The sequence below is a fragment of the Psittacula echo genome (assembly GCF_963264785.1).
Source record: "Psittacula echo genome assembly, chromosome: 17".
NCBI lineage: Eukaryota > Metazoa > Chordata > Aves > Psittaciformes > Psittacidae > Psittacula > Psittacula echo.
Window position 1 is genome coordinate 5026632 of NC_137753.1, and position 23261 is coordinate 5049892.

The following is a 23261-nucleotide window of genomic DNA, read 5'->3' on the forward strand; positions in this document are numbered from 1 at the left end:
AGAACCCTCGCTCCTGCGGCAACAGCGTGTCTGGAGATGTGCATCTCTGATACCTGGAGACATGAAATAGAACTGAACGATTGCAGAAAGGGATAACCCAGGAAGAGGGGTTTGGATCCTGTTTGAACTGCTGGAAAATAAATGGGGTAGAAGGCTCCTCGTTTGGGAAGATTGGAAACTAAACTGGACTAAGTGCTGGAAGACACATGTAGGGAACAATATTGTGCTCACTCCCTGGGGTGGGCTGATGAGCTCATATGCTGCTCCTTCTGCCATTCTCCTTTCTTTGCCGTTGTACATCATTTGAAACAAAACAAAATCTCAGTGCATGTTTGGTTAATGGAGTAGACCAGAACTGGAGCTGAATGACAGTTCAGATCCAGCCTCTGCCAGGGCGTTCCTCCCCTTTGGAAATGGGGAGATCCATACGTTGATGGGTTTGGCAGCTGTCAGTTTAGGCTAGATGAAGAAATCATGTTGGGGCCCATTCTTACTACCAGCATGTCTACTGCTGGATGGGGTGGGAGTGGGCATGGGCCTTCTCTGCCCTGGTAAGTGGCAGTGAGGATCCTACTAAGACCTGGCTTTGAACATAGGGTGAGATGCTTTTGCAGGAAGCTCCCTAAGCTTTTACTGTGGTTTAATGAAGACAACCTTGGCCTGTCATGAGCTTGCTGTAGGAAAAGAGGAGATGGACAGGCTGGGTGCTCCCATCTTGTCTGGGATTTATAGAGTCATAGACTGGTTTGGGTTGAAGCGACCTTAAAGCTCATCCAGTTCCAACCCCTGCCATGGGCAGGGACACTTTCCACTAGAGCAGCTTGCTCCAAGCCCCTGTGTCCAACCTGGCCTTGAACACTGCCAGGGATGGAGCAGCCACAGCTTCTCTGGGCACCTCTCACAGGGAAGAACTTCTTTCCTAGTGTCTCATCTAAATCTAATCTAATGGGGAGGATGAGCTATATAAAAGCTTGATGAAAAGGTTGTGCAGCAGTGATGGGTCCTTCAAGCAGAGCAGAAAACCTCTGAGGGCCTGAATTCCCTTTGGCTGCTCCCATTGGGATCCTGTGGTGCTGATGGAGGGAGGGAGAAGTGGTCTGCCCTTTGAATGGTTTGAATGGACAGGGAGCACTCTGGAGCACTGAGAGCCCCAGCAGATGCCTGCCCCAGCCCTGCCTTCCCAATGCCTGCTCCAGGGTCCATTTCACACCTGGCGGCTGGAAGAGATTTGTCGGGATCAGTCTCCCGCATTACCCCTGGTAATGACAAAAGCAGACAGCAAAGCTGCAGCAAAGCTGGAATTACCCCTGGCTGAGTCATGTGAAATCTTCCAAGTTTTAAGTGGTGGAAATCCAGCCTTTCCCTGGACTCCCTCCTCTTAGCCTCCCCTTGCCACCCTCATTCCCCCTCCCCTCCTTGCACCTGAAATCTGCTCTGCGGCTGATCCGATAGAGTTGATGGTAATTAAGTGTTATTAAATCCCCTCCCTCCTCCCTTTTTTCTCTAATGACACAGCTGTGGGGAGGAAACAAAATCAGTGTTTTTCTAAATCAGGTCTGTGGCCTGTGGCTCTGCTCCTTAGGCCTTCGGTAAGAGCATCACGAGGGGACTGATGCTTGGTGCGCTTCGGTATTCCTGGGGGAAGCAGCAAGAGAGCAGAGGAGGAGGATGTGGGAGTCTGATTTGGTGGGAAATGGACCTGGAAGGGAATTCTGCGCCTGCTCCTTCCACTGGTGGCTTGCAGGTTTGGGTACCAGAGCTGGGGAGAAGAAGGAAGCAGGCACATTGCTTCATGCAGCTCCATCCTTCAGGTCTGGTTCCTAGGTGTGATGTGCAGGGTGGGACCTGGCTCCTGGCTTGAAGCAAGGCCATGAACCTGTGATTCACACAGGAAGCCTGTGGTCCCTGAGATACAGATCCATGACAGGGGTAGAGATCAGTGGTTGCAGATACAGCCACAAATCGCTGTGAGGATCTGTGCTGAGCTGGATGGCGGGGCTGGAGTGGAGGGGACTGAAGTCGGTGCCCTTCTACAGAGGAGGAGTGCCCTGGGAGCTGGTGGTGTAAGCCTTTTGACTGCCACTTCATTCATCGTTATTTTTATAATGATTATTATTATTGATAATATCCCTTCATATCTAGGTATATATATTGTCAATATAGGTAGTTATAATAATAATACTATCTCTTCCAAGGCAGAAGTGAACCAGTCCCTGAGCAGCCATGGCAGGGCACATTCTGCTCTGTCCCTTGGGCTGTATTTGATGGCCACAGGCTATCTTTTCTAGCTTAAAGGCCTTCCTGTCACCTGGGAGAGATCCACAGCTCTCTTCCCAGCAAGATGTCCAGTGCCTGCACTTCTGCCACAGCATAAAGCATGTAGCTTGTGCTCAGAGCCACCACCTTGACTTCGGAGGCAATCTAGCAGGAGTCACCTGCCGGGATCCCTGAGGGACAATGTGAAATGAGGTGGATGAAGGAGCACAAATCTGGGGCACACGGTAGGGTGGTCTTGTCGTTCACTGAACACGGTGGTGGTCTGGTGACTGCAGCCTGGGGGGAGCCCTTCCCTCCCCTTCTGCCTGTGGAGATTGTTCCTGGGAGTTCCTCTCTCAGTAATGAAAGGGCTTTGCCTGTGGGGAAGATCCAAGATAAAACAGTGTTGGAGCAGCCACCGCCAAGGCAGAGAAGGGTAATTACTCTGAGTTCTGCTTACAGTAAACAGAAAGCCTCTGTGGTTTTATCTCCCTGATTGTTAGAGTGGGATCCCTGCTGCCCAGGCAGCAGGCAGGGCCTTCCTCAAAGCCTCTCCCTGTGCAGTCATCCCAGGCAGATGGGGAGGTATTCGTGTTGGGTGTGATTTTAATGGCCTCAGGGTGCTTAGCCATAAGCCAAAGTGTTCCTGTGACTTCCCTCCAAGAGCCAGGCAGCTGGACTGTCATCACTGTTGGGTGATGCTGTCAGCATCACCTGCACTGGGTGCTTGAACACCTCTCACATAGTGTGTCCTTGGGGGTGTTCTCAGAGGTGGGGGAAAAGAAGAACTCTCATCCCCCAGGATGAAAGGGTGAGAACTTTGAGCTCTTTCATCCTGCCTGTCCTCTGCCACCTTGGGGGTAAGGAAGCTGGCTGGGAATTTCGTGTTATCATCATGCAGTGCTTGTTGCTTTAGGGAAAGGTAGAAAAAGAAGTTGTGCGTAAGTGTTTCGTGGACTTTCCCGTGCCCGTTTGGAAGTTTAGCAGCTTGTAGGTGTGTCTGGACCCCGTATAATGGTGCCTCTTGGAGCACGAGTACAGCTTTTGGCAGCTGGGTACCTCAAGTTCAGTGGGTACAATAGAGTTGTGAGAAGTGGTGCTCTGTCTTCGCGCTGTCCCTGTACTTATGTGATTTTCCACTGTATTTCTCTTTGGAAAAAAAGAGACCAAATCTTTCTGCTCTTCAGAAAACTCCCACACGCCTCTGCTTGAGGACTCGGTGACTCAGATGACCCCGGAGGAGCACTACAGGCGCATGATGTCTGCGCTGAATGAGCACGGCACCTTTGAGGAGCAGCAGCAACAACGCCTCTACCAGCTGGCCAACAGCATGGCAGTGCCCAGCCATGGAGGTACAGGCTCTTGGAGATGGGAGAAGAAGGGGCTCGCTTTGCTTTTTGCCTTGTAAGAAGTCTCTAAACCCTGTGTGCATGTAAAGAGGGTTTATGGGATGAGGTGTGTGTGTGCCATGCAATGAATGCAGGTGGTGTGAAAGAGTATCCTGCAGACGCTTTCTCCTGCCATCTCTGTGGGTCTTCTGTCCTCCACCATCTCTGAATACTAATACTTTATGTAGCCATCTGGGGGGGACTACATGTTTGCTTGCTTGAATCGATGAACTGCAGCATCACTGCTGTGTATTTTGCAGTGGCAGAGAGAGGAGTCCTTGTCTTCTTCTGTTTCAAGAGTTCATGTCAGTCTGAATATTCGTATTCCTGTGGGTGTCTTATTTAGGTCATAGTGTGGAACAAAGGGAATGAGTGTTGGCATAATGCTGGGGGGCTGTGAGATGCAGGTAATGCCAGATACTCCTGCTGTTTGTGATCTGAAAGAGCAAGGTGATGTTGCAGGGTTTGGTTAAACCTTGATAGTCATAGGTTTAGAAGGTTTCTGCAGTAGTTGCTATGCACAGACATCACATAAATTGGTGTTAAAGACCTATCACCTTAGTAAGAATTAGATGTCTGTGATGTTACAGACAATTAAAATATGTAGATGAAGCTAAGTTGCAGGAAAGACAGCTTAGCAGGCAAATGAAGTCCATGGGCCAGGTTCATCCACAGTACCATCCATTGAAAGCAATTACATTTACATCACTAAGGACTGATCAGGTCCTTCACTAGCCAGGACCAGATCTGCTGTGAAAAAGTGAGGGGAAGGTTGCTGAAAGGGAGAGAACTTCTGCCGTACCCAGTGGATGCTTACTCTGGGAGGGCTCCATCAGAGCATTGCCATGACGACCCTGTAGGTTGCAGCTTCCAGCATTCAGACCTTCCCAGGATGATGTGGTTCTCTGAGGATGAGCTGGACATGAGGTTAGCTGAGAGACCTCCTGGGCCTCATTTGTTTAAGGGCTGTTGCATGCATTGCAGATTGTGCCTCTGTATGTGCCTGTCTGCTGTTCCTAGGCTGTAGCAGCACAGGAATATTTCTGCACTGGTGTCTGTATTCAAGGGAAGATGCTGCCAATCTGCTCTTTAAAAGGAGCTCTTTAAAAGGCTGATGCTTGTGCAGTTACATAGGGGAAGATCAAAACCCTGGCCCTGAAGCAGCCTCCTCATTAATAGATAACTGTTGGCCAATGCTGCTGCCGTGTCCTGGGGGAATAAGGGTCCCGCAGTACCAGGATCTGATGGATCCCACGTGCATTGCGGGGTTGCTGGTAGGTTTTGCCTCTTGCGGAGGAAGCTGGATAAATCCAGGCCGGCTGCAGCCTGCTGCGCTGTGCCTAAAGGGGGCACCAGGCAGTTACATCTGCAGGAGCTGCCTGGCAATGCACTGGAGCCACCAGCATCTCCCTCCCCAGGCCAAAGGCTCCTCAGCCCCCTTCTCCTTCCCTGGGGTGAGCAAAGCTGGCTCGGCTTGGTCTGGAGTAATGACAGGTGCCTGCCTGCGTGATCCAGGGAAGGAGCACAAGCAACGTCGGTGAAGCATCCAGCGAGAGCTGGAGGAGAATCTGTGCTCTAGAGTGTAAATCCCCAGGGCTCCTTGTTAGGTTAATGAAGAGGCTGTCTTCTTTTCCACTCTGTTTGATTTGATTGGCTTCTCTGGGGGCAAGAAGGCGATTCCTTCACTGAGAAGTAAGGATTTGCTTATCAGCAAAGGCATGGCATAAACCTGTGCTGAGGAACACTGTAGTGAACATGGCACATGCTTATTTGTGTGCTGTTCAGCTGTCCCAGGCCTTCACAGAGCTGCAGGCATGATACATAGTTATGTACAGGGAAACGCCACGTGAGTTTCCACACATCCATGCAAAGAACAGAAGCAGAGTGTGAGAGGACAGTGTATAACATGCATCACGCACAACAGTGACACATGCAGACAGGCAAATGCTGAATGTTCAACCATGACGTGCAGGTCCGTGTAGATAGTATTGTATACAACAGGGCATGTACTCAGCACAGAACACCTTGTGTGTACTGGTATTGTGACAGAGCACTTAGCCTGGGCTCTGGCTGGCTGCTGGACACAGGGAACATGCATATCCAGGCAGCAGAAGAGCTGGTGTCACCCCCTTCTCCCCCCATGGAATGAGCAAAGTAGCTCATTACATTAAAAGCCTGAGGTATGATTATGATTAAACTGTCTCATCAATGAGGGGTCACACGGAGGTTTTGGGGTGGGCAGGGGATTGAAAAGGAGCGTGCACGGACAGAGCCTGGTGTGTAACATTGGACAACACAAAACCTGGTGCGTTTTTGGGTTGTCTCCGCACAGAGCTCTGGTTGGGCTATAAATTATTAGTGGCGGTACGAAGCGCAGTTTATCTGCGGGCTCACATGGAGGCACCAATAACATTAATAATTGAACAACTCTTAATAATTTAGAAATCTTCTTTTTTTAATTGCTTTTCAACCCTCCCCAGCCCCCTTTCCTCCGCCCCCATTCTCCCAGTGGCATTCATCCCACATTCTGAATTCAGGCTGTCTCCGTGCCTGGAACCTCCATCCGCCAGCGTCCCACTGTCAATCAATCTGATTTCCCAACTGTCAGAGTGCAGGATTGTAAATAACAGACCCTGGAGGGGGGGGTCTGGGCAAGGAGAGGGGGTGTGTGGGGGGGTGTTGCGGTCATTCAGGATCAATGAAGCTTCTGGAAGTGGCTGCATGCCAGAATTGTAAATCACAGGCACCGTGGCAATCGGGAGTGACCCGGGGGTTTCAGATCAGGAATTTATAAGCAGTGAAGGTGCACGCTCCCTGGCTCACAGAGCTCTCCAGCTTCTCATGCCAGCTGATGGGGTTTGTTGCTGCACTGTGTCCTACGTGGCTTTGCAGCTCAGAATTGTACATCATTTTGATGCTTGTCCTCTCAGTTTGGGGATGTGGGGTGGGGATTCGGTGGGCATGAACGTGGCTGGATGCATTCAGGTACCAGCAGCGGTGTCAGCGTTGCCACCCCAATTTGCTGTCCCATCATGGGGTTTCTACCCTGACCAGCCCCAAAATAGGTGGGGATTGGTGAAAGTCCAGCTAAGCTTGGGGCTAAGGGGAATATATATGGCTGGAATTTCCAGACCCAAAGGAAGACAGTATGGTAGCATAAAGGAAGGCAAGGAGACAGAAAGTGCATCATTCCCAGGGCCATGTCGTGCTCATATTAACCTTCATTATGAACTAGTTGTGGGGAGAGGACTCATAGTGCTGCTGGATGTGGAGTGCTCTGAGATGTCAGTATGTGTTCATTAGGATAAACTCTCCTCTCCCCAGCTGTGTTTTGGTTTCCTTTTGCTGTGACACATGGGGAGTGTCTGAAAAAGCTTTCCTCTAAGTGTGCATCTGTGTGCGCGCTTCCCGTGTACCATGTGAACGGCAGCAGAGGGTTTGGTGTGGGATAGAGACAGGTTAGTAGAACCCACAGGTTGTAGGTGCAGAAACTAAGGCATTCGTGATGCTTAATTGTGAGAGGGAAAGCCTCAGCCAGTGCAACTGGTGTGTGTGCCCATGCCGCTGGACCTCTCATGGGTCTGTCCACCAGTGGTCAGATGTACCCCATCCTCTGCATGCCCTGTGACTGCAGAGCTGTGCTGGGCAGGTACAGACCGGCCTTGCCCCCATGCTTGGGCAGGCACCCCGTGTGCTCTGAACCGTTGTGATTCTCCTGGGGTTGGATGTTCCGGCCGTGGAGGGGCGCCCAGAGGAGCGGTGTCCCCCCATTCCCGACGTCTGGCCGCAGCAGGAGGTGCCGGGATGTGGTCTGGGGACACACGGGACGCTGCTTCCTCCTCCCCGGGGGTCCCGGGCTCAAACCCGGCGGCTAAACCCGCATAGGGGCTGCTCGGTAGCGGATAACGCTGGGGCAGATGCCGCTGCGGCTTGGCTCGGGGACCGGGATGTGCGGCCCCGGGAGCGGGGGGCAGGCTCGGGGAAGCCTCCCTCTCCGTTTTGTCTTCCCCCATGCATCCTTCCCTCCCTCTTTCCCTCCCTCCCTCCCTCTCTCCTTCCCTCCCTCCCTCCAGCAGGAGGAAGGCAATTAAACAGCAATCCACCCCCTCTCGTAGTTGCACAATTTCCTTCGCTGCCGAACTCCCTCGGAGGCGGATCCCGCTCCAAGCCCGCTCCGCACAGTGAGTGCCCGGGGCAGGGACCCGCGGGGCCGCTGCTTGACAGGCGGAGCACCGGAGCTCCCGCTGTCGCCCGAGGGGCTGCGGGAAGGGACGGGCCGGGAGCAGCCCCGGAGCAGCCCCATTGCCCGCGGAGAGCCCGGAGCAGCCTCCGGATCTGGAAGGGGGGGTGCCTCGGTGCGGGGTGCGGGGGCCAGCGGCTCAATCCCTTCCCTCTCCCCAGATCTCCTCCGTGCGCGGCAAGAGGTGGCAGCGGCGGCGGCAGCGCGGAACCCCGGGGCGATGGAAGCGCACATCCCCTCGGCCAGCAACTCTTCCAGCCAGCGGAGGAAGCAGGGCCTGCCCCAGCACAGGGACACACACTTCCCCGAGAGGTACCGCAGGGAGGGGGGAAACGGGCTGGGCAGGGCCGGCCGCCCATCACCGCCGCCTCGGGGCGGGGTTTGCTCCTGCCGCGGTGGTATTGCACAGGGGGTGGTCTACAGGAGCGTATGGATGGGGGGGTACCAGCAGGGTGGGTTTGATTTGCTCAGGTAAGGTGTTACTATCTCCCTTAGGGGTTAGGTAGGTGGTAAAGTGTGATTCTAACCCCCTGCCATGGGCAGAGACACCTTCCACTAGAGCAGGTTGCTCCAAGCCCCATTCAACCTGGCCTTGAACACTGCCAGGGATGGGGCAACCACAGCTTTCTTGAGCAGCCTGTGCCAATGCTCTAGGTTGGAGTAGAAAAAGTAGTTTTCTCTTTTGGGGAAGAAAGATGCACAGTTTGCCTTTACCACTGGTAGGAGTACTGGAAAGCTGATCCCCACTCTGAAATTACATCTCATTTATCTTGCTCTGTGCCATGAGCCATCCCCTCCTCAATCAAGCACTTTAGAAGGGAATTAAATTAAAGCTGTGTGTGTTTCTGACCAGCGTAACAGAGCTGGGAGAGGGCCTGGCAGCCACGGGGATGCAAAGGCTTTGGGTATCATAGGACAAGTATGAAAAGCTTCAGTATCCAGACTCTTTCGGCATTTATCTTGGGATGGGGGCAGGCAGCAGGCTGTGGATATATATATGTTGAGTTCAAAATCACCCCCGACATTTATAGCCTTGGAGATGCTCTCTGTTTTCCCTTCTTTCTGCCCAGCAGTCAGGAGCTGGGCAGACCTGGGAATACTTTCTCCTAGCCGGTGTACTTTGGCTAACCCACCCAATAAAATCCAACCCGATCCATATGGATTGTAGGCAGAGCTGTGAGGAATGCAGAGATAGAGGAGTCTGAGTGCAGGCACTCATCAGGGAGAGCGTCTCCAGCTCTGTGTGGGCTGGAGCAGTGCCAGGCCAGCCGGAGGCCTGGCTAACACTGCACGTACGGAAGGGTGGAGGATGCTTATGGGGAGGTGCTGCACGTATAGGAGGGCAAGCTGAAAAGGTGTTAGGTGTGCATCAAATCCAGAGGTATTTGCTACAGCCAGATGGGTATTGTAGGTAATGGAGCTGGTCTAGGCCAGGGAGTGTTAAATTGTTTGGGAAGAGGGTGTTAACCATCAGTTTGAGAGGACAGTTGGAGTTAGGGCTGCTGTTCCTTCTCAGTTATGGGAGAGAGAAAGAAGCTGCTCACTAGGTCAGGGGACAGAGACCATAGGCTAGGAGTTAATGATTGGAAAAACATTAATTTCCATCTTAGAATCACAGAGTGGTTTTTGTTGAAGGGACCTTAAAGCTCATCCAGCTCCAACCCCCGCCACGGGCAGGGACACCTTCCACTAGAGCAGGCTGCTCCAAGCTCCATCCAGCCTGGCCTTGGACACTGCCAGGGATGGGGCAGCCACAGCTTCTCTGGACACCCTGCTCTCATGGGCTTTAAAGGTCCCTTTACAACCCAAACCATTCTGTGGTTTTATAAGCATCACCATGGTGAGCCTGGCTGGGAGCATCCCATGATTCCTTCTTTTGCCAGGCATAGCAGACCAGACTGCCTGTTCTTCTGCAGTCATCTGCTCCCACAGGGAGGGGATGATAGGGCCCTGGGTGGCCAACCTGCTTGGCCATGCTCTCAGGTGTGATAATCCTCACTTAACAGAGCTGGGGAGTCCTGCTGGGAAATGGGAAGCCACAACTATGCCCCATAGTCACGACTTGGTCAATCTGTTTGACATTAGTTCTTATGATTGTTATTTCTCCAGTCTGCAGCCACCTAACTGTCACTCTGCTTCCACTCAGACGTGGCCAGGTTGGAGCTGTCCTGTGTGAACTGTTTCTTGCTGTTTCGCTGTAGCACCACAGGCATTTTTAGGTCATGCCAGAAGAAGCCGTGGCCATGTATTGTAAAGCACTGTATGGGTTAACTTCTGACTGTTGCTGTTAGCCTTGGGTTTTGTACTTGGCTGCCGTGGTCTTTGTTGGGAGGGTAAATCAAACCTTTATTGTGAAGGTAGAGAAATTTTAAAGGGCTCAGGTAGGCACTGACAGAGGAGAAGGCACTGGAGGAGGCTGGCTCACGTACATAGGCAAACTGTAAGTAGATTTACAGCATCTCCTTTCCCAGGAGCAGAAGCAATAACACAGGATGCAGGGGGATGTGAACTGTTTGGCATGGTGTTAAAATTCCATTTCAGCTTCCTATCAGGAGATCTGTGGGGATCAGGTCAGCTCTCCAGTGCAGCAGCTTTGTGGGCAAGAATAATTAGGCTCTCTAGACTTCAGCCTTTATGTCTGGCAAAGCAAGGGGGAAAACCTGTCCTGGTGATCCAGTTCTGTTTATCAGGACAGTGCTGCTGGTTTTGCAAAGACAGGAATGCTGAGACCTTTGCCTGTTAGTGGGGATAGTATATCCAGGTTTCCAGGTGTGAAGAAGTGGGTGATGAATCTAAGCCAGGGAATACTTGGGAAGGTGGGTATGGTCAGATATTTGTCAGCTAGTTAATATCCATCTTTGCTGGTCATAAACAGGCTGGTGGGTTTAGTGATGCTAAGCACAAGGCAGCAGGGTGCTGGCTCTGAAGAGGATGATACCCATACGTGCACAGACACTCTGAATATGGATTTTCTTGGCCTAGGTTCCATGGTCCTTTCAGTGGAGTAGTGGTCCCTTCACCTCTTTGCTTCAGCTTCCTCTTCTGTTGAAAAGAGTAAAACTGATGAGTCTTGCCAAGCTGCAGGCTTGAGAATCCATTTGGTTTCATGGCTTTGCTTTCTTAGATCCTTCTCTAGATTGATCCAGGCCTGGATTATAGAGAGCCAGGACCTGGTGGTTGGTTTGAAAAGATTGTTGAGTTCAGTGTTATAAAAAGACTTGGAAGAGGAAAGGGTACGACTTAAAGGTGTCACTGTAACTACTCCAACCTGGAGTACTTCCCGTCTTCAGACTGCTGTGTCTCCTGCTAAAATGGCAGGTGGCTGTGCCCTGCAGAGTTGCTTGGATCCTGCTCCTTGGATCCTACTTGTTGGATCCTGTCTCCAGAATTGGTTGGCAATGTACTTGGTTTTGCTGGGGTCGTTTAGCCTGGCATGTTCTTCCCCAAGGCGCTCAGCTCCTGGTAGATAGATGCTGCAGAACTCGCTCCTGGTAGTAGTCTTGAAGTGAGCAGACTGCTTCTCCCAGAGCAGGTTAGTGTGTGTGAAGCCCAGGGAACATTTCCTTCACCTTCCTTCAAGGAAAAACTTTTATACCCTGCAGATGGAAGGCATTGCATGGGTGCTCAGACTAGGATGAGCTGCCTAGCAGTGAAATTGGTGTGATGCACCAGTTATGAGTTACTAGGAGCTCGTTCACATGTGTATGGCATGGGGTCTGTGTGGGAGATCCTGCCCCCCTCTCACAGGTTGAGGAGAAGGCAAATTATAGTTGGAGAAAGGGCAAGTGTTGAGGCAGGTACCTTGGCAATAGCATTCCACAGTCTCTGGTGCTGTCTGTAAGAATCATTAGAAGCACAACTCATCTTCTATGACCATAGACAATTCTGGGGTGAAGGCAGGAGGAATGCCAAGGAGCAAGAAATGCTACCTCCCTGAGATGCCATCAGCATCCTGACCTGCTGGGTCCTGGGAAGCTGAGCCCTTTGGCTACTGTGGGAGCCACAGAGGCTCAAAGCTGCACCCATCACCCTTCCCTTGCAGAAAGCTGACACACATTGTGCATCACCCGGGGGCCTTTCTCTGTGCAAAGATGTGCCTGGAATGGCCAGCAAGGATTTTTGGGCTGTGTGCTTCCCATCTGCTGTTGCTGCTGTTTTTCTTTCACCACCTAATTCCCCTCCCTGCATCACGGATGCTTTCCTTTACACCCCTGGCTCCTTGGGCATGTTCTGCCCTCCTCTCTGAACACATTCTCTTTCTTCCTCTTGCCCACCCCAGCCTCACATCCCTCTCTCTGCTGTGAACGCAGCATCCCCCTTGTTGCAGGGGGAGGATGCCTCCTAGGTCCCAGCTGCCTGAGCATTGTGCAGAGCCAAGGCCAAAGAGCTTGACCTGATTAAACTGCTGTGCTTTTAGCACCAGTTTGGATTTGAAGGAGCGATTTCTCCTGGCAGCATAAACCAGCCCCTTTCTGTGTCCAGGCCTCGCTGCTGCCCTAGAGAGCAGTGTCAGTGTGTGTCTCTTGCCTAGAAATCCCAAACACTGTTTTTAGCAAGCCCTTCCTGGCCCAGACAGCGTCTGTGGATGGCAGTCAGCAAGGAGCTGTGTGCTGCTTGCCTATTACCTCGGGTTTGAAGTGTCTCTTCCTATCAAATGCAAAGCAGAAGCAAGCAGAGCTTTCATGCATTCTTTTCGTTCTCCCCCCTCTTCTATCCGTTCTGAATTTATTTCCATGCCTTGCCGGTTTCAATCTGCATTTCCTGACCCTCTCCCATCTCCAGTCACAGCTCTGAGCCTTCCTTTTGAGCTTGGAGGGAGTCGGGGGGGAGCACTGCTCTGGGCTTGGGAGGATATGATGGGGTTAAAGTGAAAGGCTTGGTTTTAACAGTATAATGTGTAACCCCATAATGACTTTAAATATTGATTATTTGAAGGCCATTAGTGCTTATTGTTAAAGAAAAGTCGATACTTTTTAAGCCTTGTGAACCATTTGTCTCCTGTTAAAGGACATATCAAATTTAGCAGCATGCAGTGCAAATCCCCTAATACCCTGCTCACAAGCCTCCAGCTGGTATATTGGGGGAGGGAAGGAAAAGGGGAGATGTAGGGAGGAATATACAGGAACACAGAATTGCTCTCTGCAAGGTAAGGACAAGGTTTATCAGATGTAATTGCCAGGGGCTGAATTCACATTCTCCAGGTATGGGCCTGTAATTCAGCTCTTACTCTGAGAGGAAGAAGAAGAGGAGGAAGGAAACTAATGGGGGGGTTCAAGGCTGATCCCTACCTGAGGAAGGATGCCAGGGTTTGTGTTTTTGGTTCACGTCTGTCTAAAAGCACAGTAGCTTTTGTTAAAGTCTCTGGGGCTTTTTACTTCAGGGTTGCCAGTTCATTTCCAAGCTTGCTTGGAAGCATTAGGCTATATCTGCACCAGGCAGCCTGAGAGGGCTTCCCAGCTCTGTGCCAGGACATGACCTGGTTGCATTCCCTCCCTCCCGTGCCAGGTTTCCATGCCAAGGATGGGGCAGATGGGCTTGAAAGGAGCAGTGGAAGGCTCCAACAGGTCCTGCTCCTGGATGGCAGGAGGCTGGGTTTGTGGGATGTCTGTCCTTGGTGGGGACCACCTCCTTTGGGTCTGCAGCATTAGCTTGGGAGTCAGTCTAACAGGGAGAAGAGTCCTTTGTCCCCCAGCTATTTATGGGCATACCTGCTTTCTTCCTAAGCTATCTGATGCTGAGCATTAGGGGATGCAGGGGAGGTGCAATGAATGGCTCCCTCGTGTCTGGCTGTGTGCAGCCTCCCTTGCCTCACTTCAGATTCCACGGATATAGCATGGATATAGCAGGTGCAGGACCTTTGGTTGGTCCTCTTTATCTGCTCACCCAGCAGCTTTGCCCTCTGCATGTGTTTGGTTGCTGAGAGGAGGACTCCAGGGTCTCCATGTGCTGTGTCAGGCAGGAATGATGACAGCACGTGCAAATGTGTCTCCCTGAGTTCCCTAAACCTTTGGACTCGTCCCCAGCTTGTGCTGTGTGTGTAACACAGGCAGTGACTGACCTCTTATGTTCCAAGTGGCTCCTAATGTGTTTCTTTACAGCCCCTCTTACCGCTACCTTCATCCCTGCCCTGGTGAGCTGCTGTGCTCAGCCATGAGCATGGCAACACAATCAGATCCCACAGCCACTGCTACATCCTGCCACCCCCCTTCCCAACCCAAAGTACGAGTTGATCCCCTCCCTGAAAAACAGAGGGAATGAACTACAGGGCCTTGACCAGATGTGAATTCCTTCGGAAGCAATGTTAAGCCCTCTAGTGCCACATTAAAGCATCAAAACAGCCTCTGATTAACATTGGGCTGCTGCTAAATAGAGAACCTTTGATTTTGCAGTGTCCAGACTAGATCCTCATCCAACAATGTGCTCCCTGAGCATAGACTGGTCCTTTCTGGCTAAAATCAAGCCACTCTCTTTGTGTTCAGCATTTCCTCTTGAGCTCTGTGTGCCTGGGGGCTTGTTCTCTCACTCAGGATCCCCTTTTCCCGCATGTAGGCCCGGCAGGGAGGGCACAGGCACCACGTGCCTGGCCACGGAATGGTTAAAACCGACTTGATTTCCTAAATTGCTTCTTATAAAGGGAGCAGCACGTCTGCCAGGCTCGTCTGCCCATGATTACAGCTAATTACAATCGAACGGACACCTCCTAGCCCCCGTCATGCCGCTTTAATTGTCCGTTATTCATCTGCAGGCTGTCCTGGGTGGCAAAAGCACTTGGCAGCCCAGCGACCGAGGCCTCGGCTAATTGTGAGGCCTCGGGGATTAGGGCAGGTGATTACACACTTCATGGTGTAATTACATGAGCATCGCTTGGCTGCTGCCCCGGCTCGGAGCCGAAGGTCAGGCGCTGCGTTACCTGAGATTAATTGGAGCTGCCACTGAAGTGCGAGGGGCTGGCGGAGCCCTGATACGATTAGCATTAACATTTCAACAGCGAGCGATCGATCCGTGGCTCTCCTCCAGACACGGCCGGGCTCTGCAATTAGTTTAGAGGAGAGCTAGGGGAGGAAGGAGGGAAGGAGAGATGGAGCCAGCCAGGGGAATGGGAGCAGAGACAGGCGGGAAGTGGGGAGGGAGATGGAAGTGTTTCAGAGGGGAATCACAGGCTGTGCGGTCAGTGGGTCAGTGTGTGGCATAGAATGAGGATAAAGCTGTGCTGGGAATAGCTAGGGGAACAACAGGAATCCTTTCCTTGCCCATCTCATTCCCAAAGAGTCATTGTCTGGCTTTTCCTGAGCTATGGTGGTAATGTGGGGGTGGGTGTCCGGGATTCTGCCATTCCCCCATGGAAAGGGGGAGCGTAGGTGTGCTTACGGTCTCTTCGTGCCAGTCACATGCACCTTCTTGCTCCCTTTTGTTGCCCTCCGGTCTCTCCTGAAGCAGATTCTATAGGGAGATACTGTAAAATGAAAATAAACGGCACAGCACTTGGCTGTGCCTCTGGATGCCCTGGTGAAGGTAATAACGTTGTAAGTGGCCATCAAAAGGAATTAAGAGACGTGCAGCCGGAAAGCAGATTTGCTTGCAGGCTCCCAGGGCAGATCTGACTAATGGGAGAGACCTCGGCTCTTATTCCCTTCCTGCCTTCCCCGCTCCTGCCCACACAAGCAAGCGCTACCTGCCTTGCTTCCAGGCATTGTCCTCTTCCCACCTCTCCAACCTGCCTCTTCCACCTTATATCTGGCCAGCATCACCCACCCCTTCTCCAGCAGTATCCTTTCTACTGACCCCATAGCACTTCCTGCTCACACCCCAGTCCCCATCTCTCCAGTTTGTGTCCTTCTCTGCCTCAGTTGTGTCTTTTCTCTCGCCTTGCCTTTGCTAGCCCTGAGCAGCCAAACCCCCCCTTGCACAGCCCAGCTCTAAGGCAAACCTGTCAAGGTGGGAAGTATGGGGGACCTATGGAGCCCTGGCTGCTTTCTTCCCCTTCTGGTTCTGCTTCTTTCGTTTCTTTTCTCCCTTACACAGGTGTTGCTTATGGGTGAGGAGGCATCTTCCTGTCTCATAACAGCCTCCGCTACAGAATGCAGGTTGTCTGCAGAAAGGGTGTTCTTCCTGCGCCACAGCCCTCTGAGTGCCATGGATGGAGCCTTCAGGCCTCTGACATTCATTTCTTTTCCGATTTCTTCTGCAGGGAGATATCCCACCCACCGCCTCTGCTCTCACCCCAGAACGCACCCCACATTGCCCTGGGGCCCCACTTGAGACCTCCTTTCCTTGGGGTGCCTTCAGCTCTGTGCCAGACACCAGGTGAGTGCAGAAGAAACACACTCAGCCAGGGAGAGTGAATAGTGAGGGTGCAGGCTGTGACTGTCCTGCAGCCAAACAGCCCAGACACATTTCTGTGTCTCCCTATTGCTGTTGTGCTGAGTTCACTCTTGTTTTGCTGCGATAGGAGCAGGTTGCCTTGGCTGCTCTGTCTTTCAATGCCCATCATCCTCCCTTGTCCAGTGCTTCAGCAGCAGGCTGCTCTGCCTTGGGAGTGAGGGAATAGATGGGCTCCAGAACAGAAAGGCAGCCCTCAGTTAGCTCTCTGGGGAGCTGGCCCGGAGTTGGCAGAGTCAATGCTGACATTAATAACCCCATGGTATCGTTCTCCCTGTCCCCAGGTTACGGGTTCCTGCAGCCAGCACAAGCAGAGATGTTTGCACGGCAGCAAGAGATGCTACGGAAGCAAAACCTGGCAAGGTGAGGGTTGTATAGGACCAGCCTGGGCTTGGGCTGGGTTTTTCCTTCCCTTTCCTGGCAGCAGGCAGAGGAATGTGGGGTGTTGCGTTGGGTGAGCTGTGCACAGACAACAGAGCGGTGTCCAAATGAAGCAAAGCATGGATGTGGAGGTGCCACTTTGATCCTGCAAGCTCTGGTGGGTTAGCAAGTTATTCCCAGAGCCCTCCATGACGTTCCCACTCTGCCTCTCCCAATTTAGGTTGGAGATGTCAGCCGAGATCATCCGCCAGAAGGAGCTGGAGAACCTCCACAGGCAAAGGCTACTGGCTGGAGACCCGCTGAGCCTGCACCCCGGCCTGCCCCCCGACCACCCGGCCCTGCGCAACGTGCACGACATTCCCGAGGGCCACCCGCTGCGGGAAGAGCTGTCCCGGCGGAACGCCATGCTGGTGCTGCGGCACAACAACACTCCCCTGCTCTCCCTCAACCCCGGCGTCCCCAGCAGCGCCACGCCGCCCAAGGAGCAGCCCCGGCGCGGCAGCCGCAAAGCCGCGCATCACCGCGCCGAGCCGCAGGGCGTGAGCGAGGCCAAGGAGCTGGCGGAGCCCCGGGTACGCGATGGGGCTCCGGACTGTAACGATGAGGAGATGAAGGACTCTGAGAGCGATGCGGATGTGAGCGATGAGAAGCCCGAGAGCCTGAAGGCGGAGAGCAGCAGCTCGGCCACGGAGCTTAAGGAGTGCAAAGAGATGGGCAAAGCATGTGAAGGGGCCAAGGAGCTGGGTGAGGGGGCTCCTGGTCAAACTGCGCCCTGCAGCTCCTCCAGTGCGGAGTCCCCCAGCCATCTGCTTGGGCCAGGCATCAACAAAACCGAGGTGAAATACCTCCCGCCAGCCTCCATCCCACCGCCTCAGCCGCTGCCCTTCGGATTCCCGTACACCATGAGCCCATACTTCCATGCAGGTGAGTGCTTGTGTTGCAGCGTGTTCTGCAGAGTGCTATGAATGGGACTCCTCCCCTTCCCTGTTGTGCAGTGAGGTTGGAGTTCTCTTTTCCCTGCTGGGAACCGAACCCTTCTTTTAATTCATAAAAAGGATTCCATTTGCAATGAAGCAAATCCAGGGTCATAAAGAGGAGGGCAGGAACAGAGTGAGTCCCACGCGCATGAGGAAGGAGAACCCACTATGGTGGACTAAGAGATCTTGCAGTTGCTTGGGCCTTCTTTGGAAGGCATGTTTTGGGACAGATACCAGTAAGTTATGGGGCCTTCAAGGAGAGGCAACAGCCTACAAAGTAAAAGGATGGAAGTAATGTATCTGGAAGGATGACCTAAAAGGCTGTGAGGATGTTCGGGGGTTATGTGATTTCCAAGGAGTAGCCAGGTTGGAGAGGAACACCCAGCTCTGGAGCAGGATAAGGGGACTGAAGGAGAGTTTGCCGGGATGGGATGGCTGCATCTGGGGGTGAGGATGAGGACATTCCACAGGGAAAGCTGCAGATGGCACTGGGGATATGCAGGGCTGGACGGTGGCTGACTGGTTCCCACATGCTTGGTTCTCCCTCTGTGCTTTGCCATGGCTTGAGGTGAGGGAAATGAAGGACTAAGGCTGCAGCGTTTTCCTCCCTGCTGAGTGTCATATCTGGGACATTCCCAGGGGAGCAGAGACAGCACCTTTGGAATGGGGTGTCAAAGAGTTCCCTGGCAGTGATTTAAACATCTTGGCTGCCCCATGCCCTTGGAGGTGACAGAGTTACCCCTGCTGTGCCCCTTTTCCAGGGCAGAGCTAGGAGGGCTCTTTCCCCTGCCTATGGTGTATTTCTCAGGCACTGGTATAGCTGGATCAGTGCCTGCTGGATGGGGCCGGCAGGCAGGGAAGTCATGGCTGGCCTCTGGTCCCCTCAGAGCAGCCCCTTGGGCTGTAGAGATGGGCAGCCAAGAAGGGAGTGATGAGTACGTGTGGTACAAAGCAGGGTTTCAGACCCTGGTGGCCGATCTGCCCCTGGTCTAGCCAGGAGCCAAAATCTGCCTCAGCTAATTACTTGGCTGAGCAATTAGCAGGAGGTCGGACCTGCTAATAAGGGGGGGGCACAGCATGTGGGTTGCTGAGGCTGCCTGTTCCCTATGCAAAGAGCTACCGCTGTTGTGAAGGCGGCTGCCCATCACTCATTAGAGCTGCCTTGCAACGAGGAAGGAGGAAGCGATTTTCCTCTGACAGGCAGGTGGCCAACGTGATAAATATTCCTGGTGCCTTGGGCTGCTGAGGCTTCCTCGCAGGAGCCCTTTTCTCCTGGCATTCCAAAGGGAAAGGCACGGCTCCACGGTGCTCAGCGCTTGCGTCAGGCTCTGCAGGGAGGCCAGGCTGGTGCATGGGGTTCCTCCTCCCCCAGCAGTGCAGGAGTTACTGTAACGGGCCATTTATTATTATCACTTCCAATTCACACCAGGATTGTGTCTCGAGGCCTCGGCAAAGATCAGGGCTGTGTTTCACTGCCCACTTCCCAGGCACTTGTGATTTGTGGAGCCTGTTCCAGGGCCGTAGGTCTTTTCCAAAGGGCTCTTTTGCATTCAGCCAGCTTCACACGTTAATATTCATGGGGCATCAGTGAATTTAGGCACTGTGCAGCTCCATAGCACAAGTTCTCGCCTGGAACTTGGGAGGACAGGGCAGTTGTGGGATGCAGCGCAGCAGGTTGAGAGGGGAGTTCAGCAGCTGGAATATGGAGGGCTGTGTTGATCCAAGTGCTGCAGGGATGCTGGGGTGTGCGGGGGTAACGTGTGTCAGTGAAGATGCGTTGCTTTGGCCTTTGGGAACACAAACCACCTGAAGGCAGACCTGCACCCCTAGGGCCATTTCCATAGTTCTTTTGCATAGAATCCCAGCCTGGTTCATGTTGGAAAGGACCTTAAAGCTCATCCAGTTCCAACCCCTGCCACAGGCAGGGACACCTTCCCCTAGAGCAGGTTGCTCCAAGCCCCTGTGTCCAACCTGGCCTTGAACACTGCCAGGGATGGGGCAGCCACAGCTTCTCTGGGCACCCTGGGCCAGCGCCTCAGCACCCTCACAGGGAAGAGCTTCTGCCTAAGAGCTCATCTCAGTCTCCCCTCTGGCAGGTTAAAGCCATTCCCCTTGGCCTGTCCCTACAGGCCCTTGTCCAAAGCCCCTCTCCAGGTTTCCTGTGTCCCCTTTAGGCACTGGAGCTGCTCTAAGCTCTCCCTTTAAAGAGCCTTCTTTTCTCCAGGCTGAGCAAGGACTTTTTTTGCACCAGGACTGCTCTTTTGGCCTGGATGATCCTGATGTGCTGTACACTGCAGGCTGCCATTATAATGTAACCACCTTAGCAAAGCAGGTAACGTGGGAGACCAAAAGGAACAGCCAGAGGCAGGAAAGGAGGGAAGGGGCTGGGTGAAAATGACCTCTGAGTTCCAGGCAGGGGAGGCTCCTCGTTGGAGGCAGAGCTGTTTGCTGTCCCTGCTGGGGTGGATATGGATGAGGCAGGCAGAGGTGGGTCGATTCCCTGAGCTGCCTTGCAGGGATCTGGCTACTGCTCGATGACCTCATCTCGAGGAGGTTTCAGCAGCCTTGTTCCCTTCCTCCTCCCACCGCCCTCCTCCAGCCCCTTCCTTTGGAAAAGGTGAAGGATGGAGCGTGCAGGAGGCTAAAATCCTGCCATCGATCCATAGTCTGGAGAGCAATTAACACAGGCCTTCCAGCGCTGCTCCGTGGCCTGAGTGTGAGGGAAGGAGGGGGGTATGCACAGGGAGAGGGGTTGCAGAGTGGTAGCAAAGCTGATTAAACGCAGAGCTGGGCTGGTTTGTTTTGTGCACTGATTTCCCAGTTGGCACCTGAATGTCTCCTGTGAAGGCAGGGCTAAAAGCTCCCATGTCTCCATGCAGCTTGGATTCACAACAGGTTTCCCTTCCTGGGAGGGACAGGATTGCTTTTCCCTGACCTGCTCAGCCTTTAGCTGGTCCTCTGGAGCAGCTGGATATCAGGAGGAGGAAGGGAAGCTATAAATGGATTGCAGCATGGGTGGTGAGGGCTTTACATAGGCACCTGGCTACAAAACCCTGGCCTGGGACGATGGATGCTTTTCAGTCCCTGCACGCTGGGCCCCATCTGGTGAAATGGCTCCATAATCCATTACCAGGCCCTTGGACCATCATTTATCACAGAGGCAGACACAGGAGGCCTGGCAGGGAATGGATGCTGCCCTTTCTGCATCCTCGGAGTCCAGCAGGAGCCAGTGACATGTCATTATTATAATAGAAGGTGCATCCCTTCCAGCTGCTTGGCACCTATTTGTTATCATTGTCCAGGCTGCCCGAGCAGAGGTGAGTGGAGGAGCCACGCACAGAGATGGAGCAGATGATGCTGTGCCTTCCTAGGGAGGAAGGACAGGAGCCCGTCTGCTCCAGGGGCTTCAGAGCTGGAAAGGAGCAGTGACCTAGGCTTGAGGGGTGCTGAATACCCAGGGTGATGACCGAGTCTTTGGAGCTTTGCGATTTGGGCTTTTCTGCAGGGAGTAGGGGGGTTTCACCATTAACTTCAGTGGAAATAGGTTCCCACCCTCTTGCTTTTCAATTCAGTGCCATAGAAATCACTCATAGGCCAGAACCCAAAGCGTTGGCATTCACCTTCCCCCTCCCAGCAATGTTTCCAGCAGTCAATCCCCGTTTCCGTGGTACAAATGGGAAGGGAAAACAAACTCCTGGAGATAAATACTTTGGCCGTGTTGTATTTCTCTGTGTGTGGGTATGTGGGAAATACTCCTGGTTCCCATACAGAGGGGCTGCCTTGGCCTCAGCCCTGGCCCCAGCAGGCTCACTGTGGGCATCTCTGTGTGCATCACGACCTCTCCCTCCCCTTCTGGGGGCACAAAGAGACAAAGGAGAGGAAACCACAGAGGAGAAAGGCTTGTGTAGGAGCAGCAGTTGTTAGCCCAGGTCTGGGGCAGTGTCAGGAACGCTGGGAATGATCCTGGATGTGGTGCAGCTCATGGGTTGCTGGCACTCAGGAGAGGGAGCATAGGGAAGCTTTGTGCCTTCCCCTGCATCCCTGCCAGTTGTGAAGGAGGCATCTGGGTTGAATCTCTGCCCGTGCTGGTGGGCACTGACCAGGCTGAGCTTAAACCCCGAGGATGGGCCTGGCTGGAGAACTCATTCCCAAGCCCCGCGTTGCTGCAGTTCAATCCTTGGCTTGCTTTTGGAATAAGGAAGTACCTCATTTGAAAGCAGTTGGCTGTTACAGTCGGATCCCCTCAGAGACACCCGCTCTGGCTGCAGATGGAGGTGTCTCGCCCGAGCATTGACTGTGCCTGGAATAATTGAGTTCAGTTGCACTTCCTCTCGTTCCCAAGCTGCAGCCACCCTTCCCAAAAGGAGGAGAAGGAAAAACCCTCTCCTGCCAGGGCGAATAAAGGGAGAAAAGCCCTGAGCTGTTGGAGTGCTTTGTGGGCTTTAGCACAAGCAGCTGGGATGGGAATGAGAATGAGGGCTCGTGTCCATCTGTCTGTATGGAGCTAGGGGTGCCTCTTTGGCAGTGACAGGCACCGAGCTCTCAGTCATTCCCTGTGGCTGTTATCCCACACACAAGTATTGGAAGCCTTCTCAGGCTGGAAGGAGAAGGGAGCAAAGGGAATGAGGAGCTGCCTGCCTCCAGTGGGACACAGGGTGCTGTTGGCACTGGTCTGTTTGCACTGGGACTGCCCATCGGCTGCAGTTCTGGCTGAAGCAGACATTGCCATCTCCTTCCCCAAGAGGAGAGAGGGATGTGGTGGTGCTGCTACAGGAACAGTGCGGAGGTTGGGAAGGGAAGCGGGAAGCTGGGAGCGGAAATGTCATGGCAATGATTACACGGTGTCTGACCGTGGCTGCGGGGTTAGAAGCATCTTATTGGCACGATAACTTCCTGTGTAATTCCTGTCCTTTTCCTGTTCTTGGGAATGTGCCGGTGGCTTTGCCAACAAGTGGAGACTCGGCGCGTGGCTTTGCTCTTCCTGTGCCTCTTCCCTCTGACCTGGTCATTCCCCAGGGAATTGGCCCCTTGTTCTCTGGGCCTGTGTTTCCCCCCAGGATTTCATTGCATCCCACTTTATCTTGTCATTACTTATGGAAGCCTGTATCTGATACCCAACCTGCTGTGGACAGGAGCCAAGGCGTGGAGTCACATCCATGGTGCTGGTCAGACCTTCAGCCTACAGGACAGATAGTTTTGGCATGATAGACCCCTGGGGGAAGGACTTTCTCTGCTCCTCTCTTGCTCTATACCCCTCATAAACTCTTTTCTATCCACTGTAACCATGGATGTTCATATCCCTGTGCATGTCCTCTTGGTCTGAATGGTGTCATGCAGCACAGGTTAACAGCACCTTTTATTCCTCCCACATAAAGCGGTGTCTTCTGGAACTCCGTTTCTTCATTACTTGTTGCTGCATTTCCCTGTTACACGTTGCAGTAGATAGGAATTAACTGCCTGGGGTTTCTTATTCTCGGTGCCTCTCCTTCAGCTCCTGGCGCCAGCCCATCCCGTGCTGTCAGGCACTGTGGATGCAGGGATGGGGGAGGCTCTTCCCCCCCTTTGGAGCCCATCACTTCCATCAGTGGTGACAGGGCTGGGACCTGAACCGCTGTTGCATTGCAGAGCGTTGACTCCCGG

General features: G+C 53.1%; 1 protein-coding gene across 1 annotated transcript in view; it reads left to right on the forward strand.

The window, feature by feature from the left end:
* Positions 1-23261, forward strand: part of SAMD11 (sterile alpha motif domain containing 11) — a 105902-nt gene that overhangs the window by 76886 nt on the left and 5755 nt on the right. Inside the window, exons 7-11 of the mRNA XM_080631474.1 lie at positions 3444-3608; positions 8046-8196; positions 16073-16188; positions 16548-16626; positions 16865-17568. Coding sequence (XP_080487600.1) covers positions 3444-3608; positions 8046-8196; positions 16073-16188; positions 16548-16626; positions 16865-17568 — 1215 coding nt within the window. The remainder of the gene's footprint in view (positions 1-3443; positions 3609-8045; positions 8197-16072; positions 16189-16547; positions 16627-16864; positions 17569-23261) is intronic.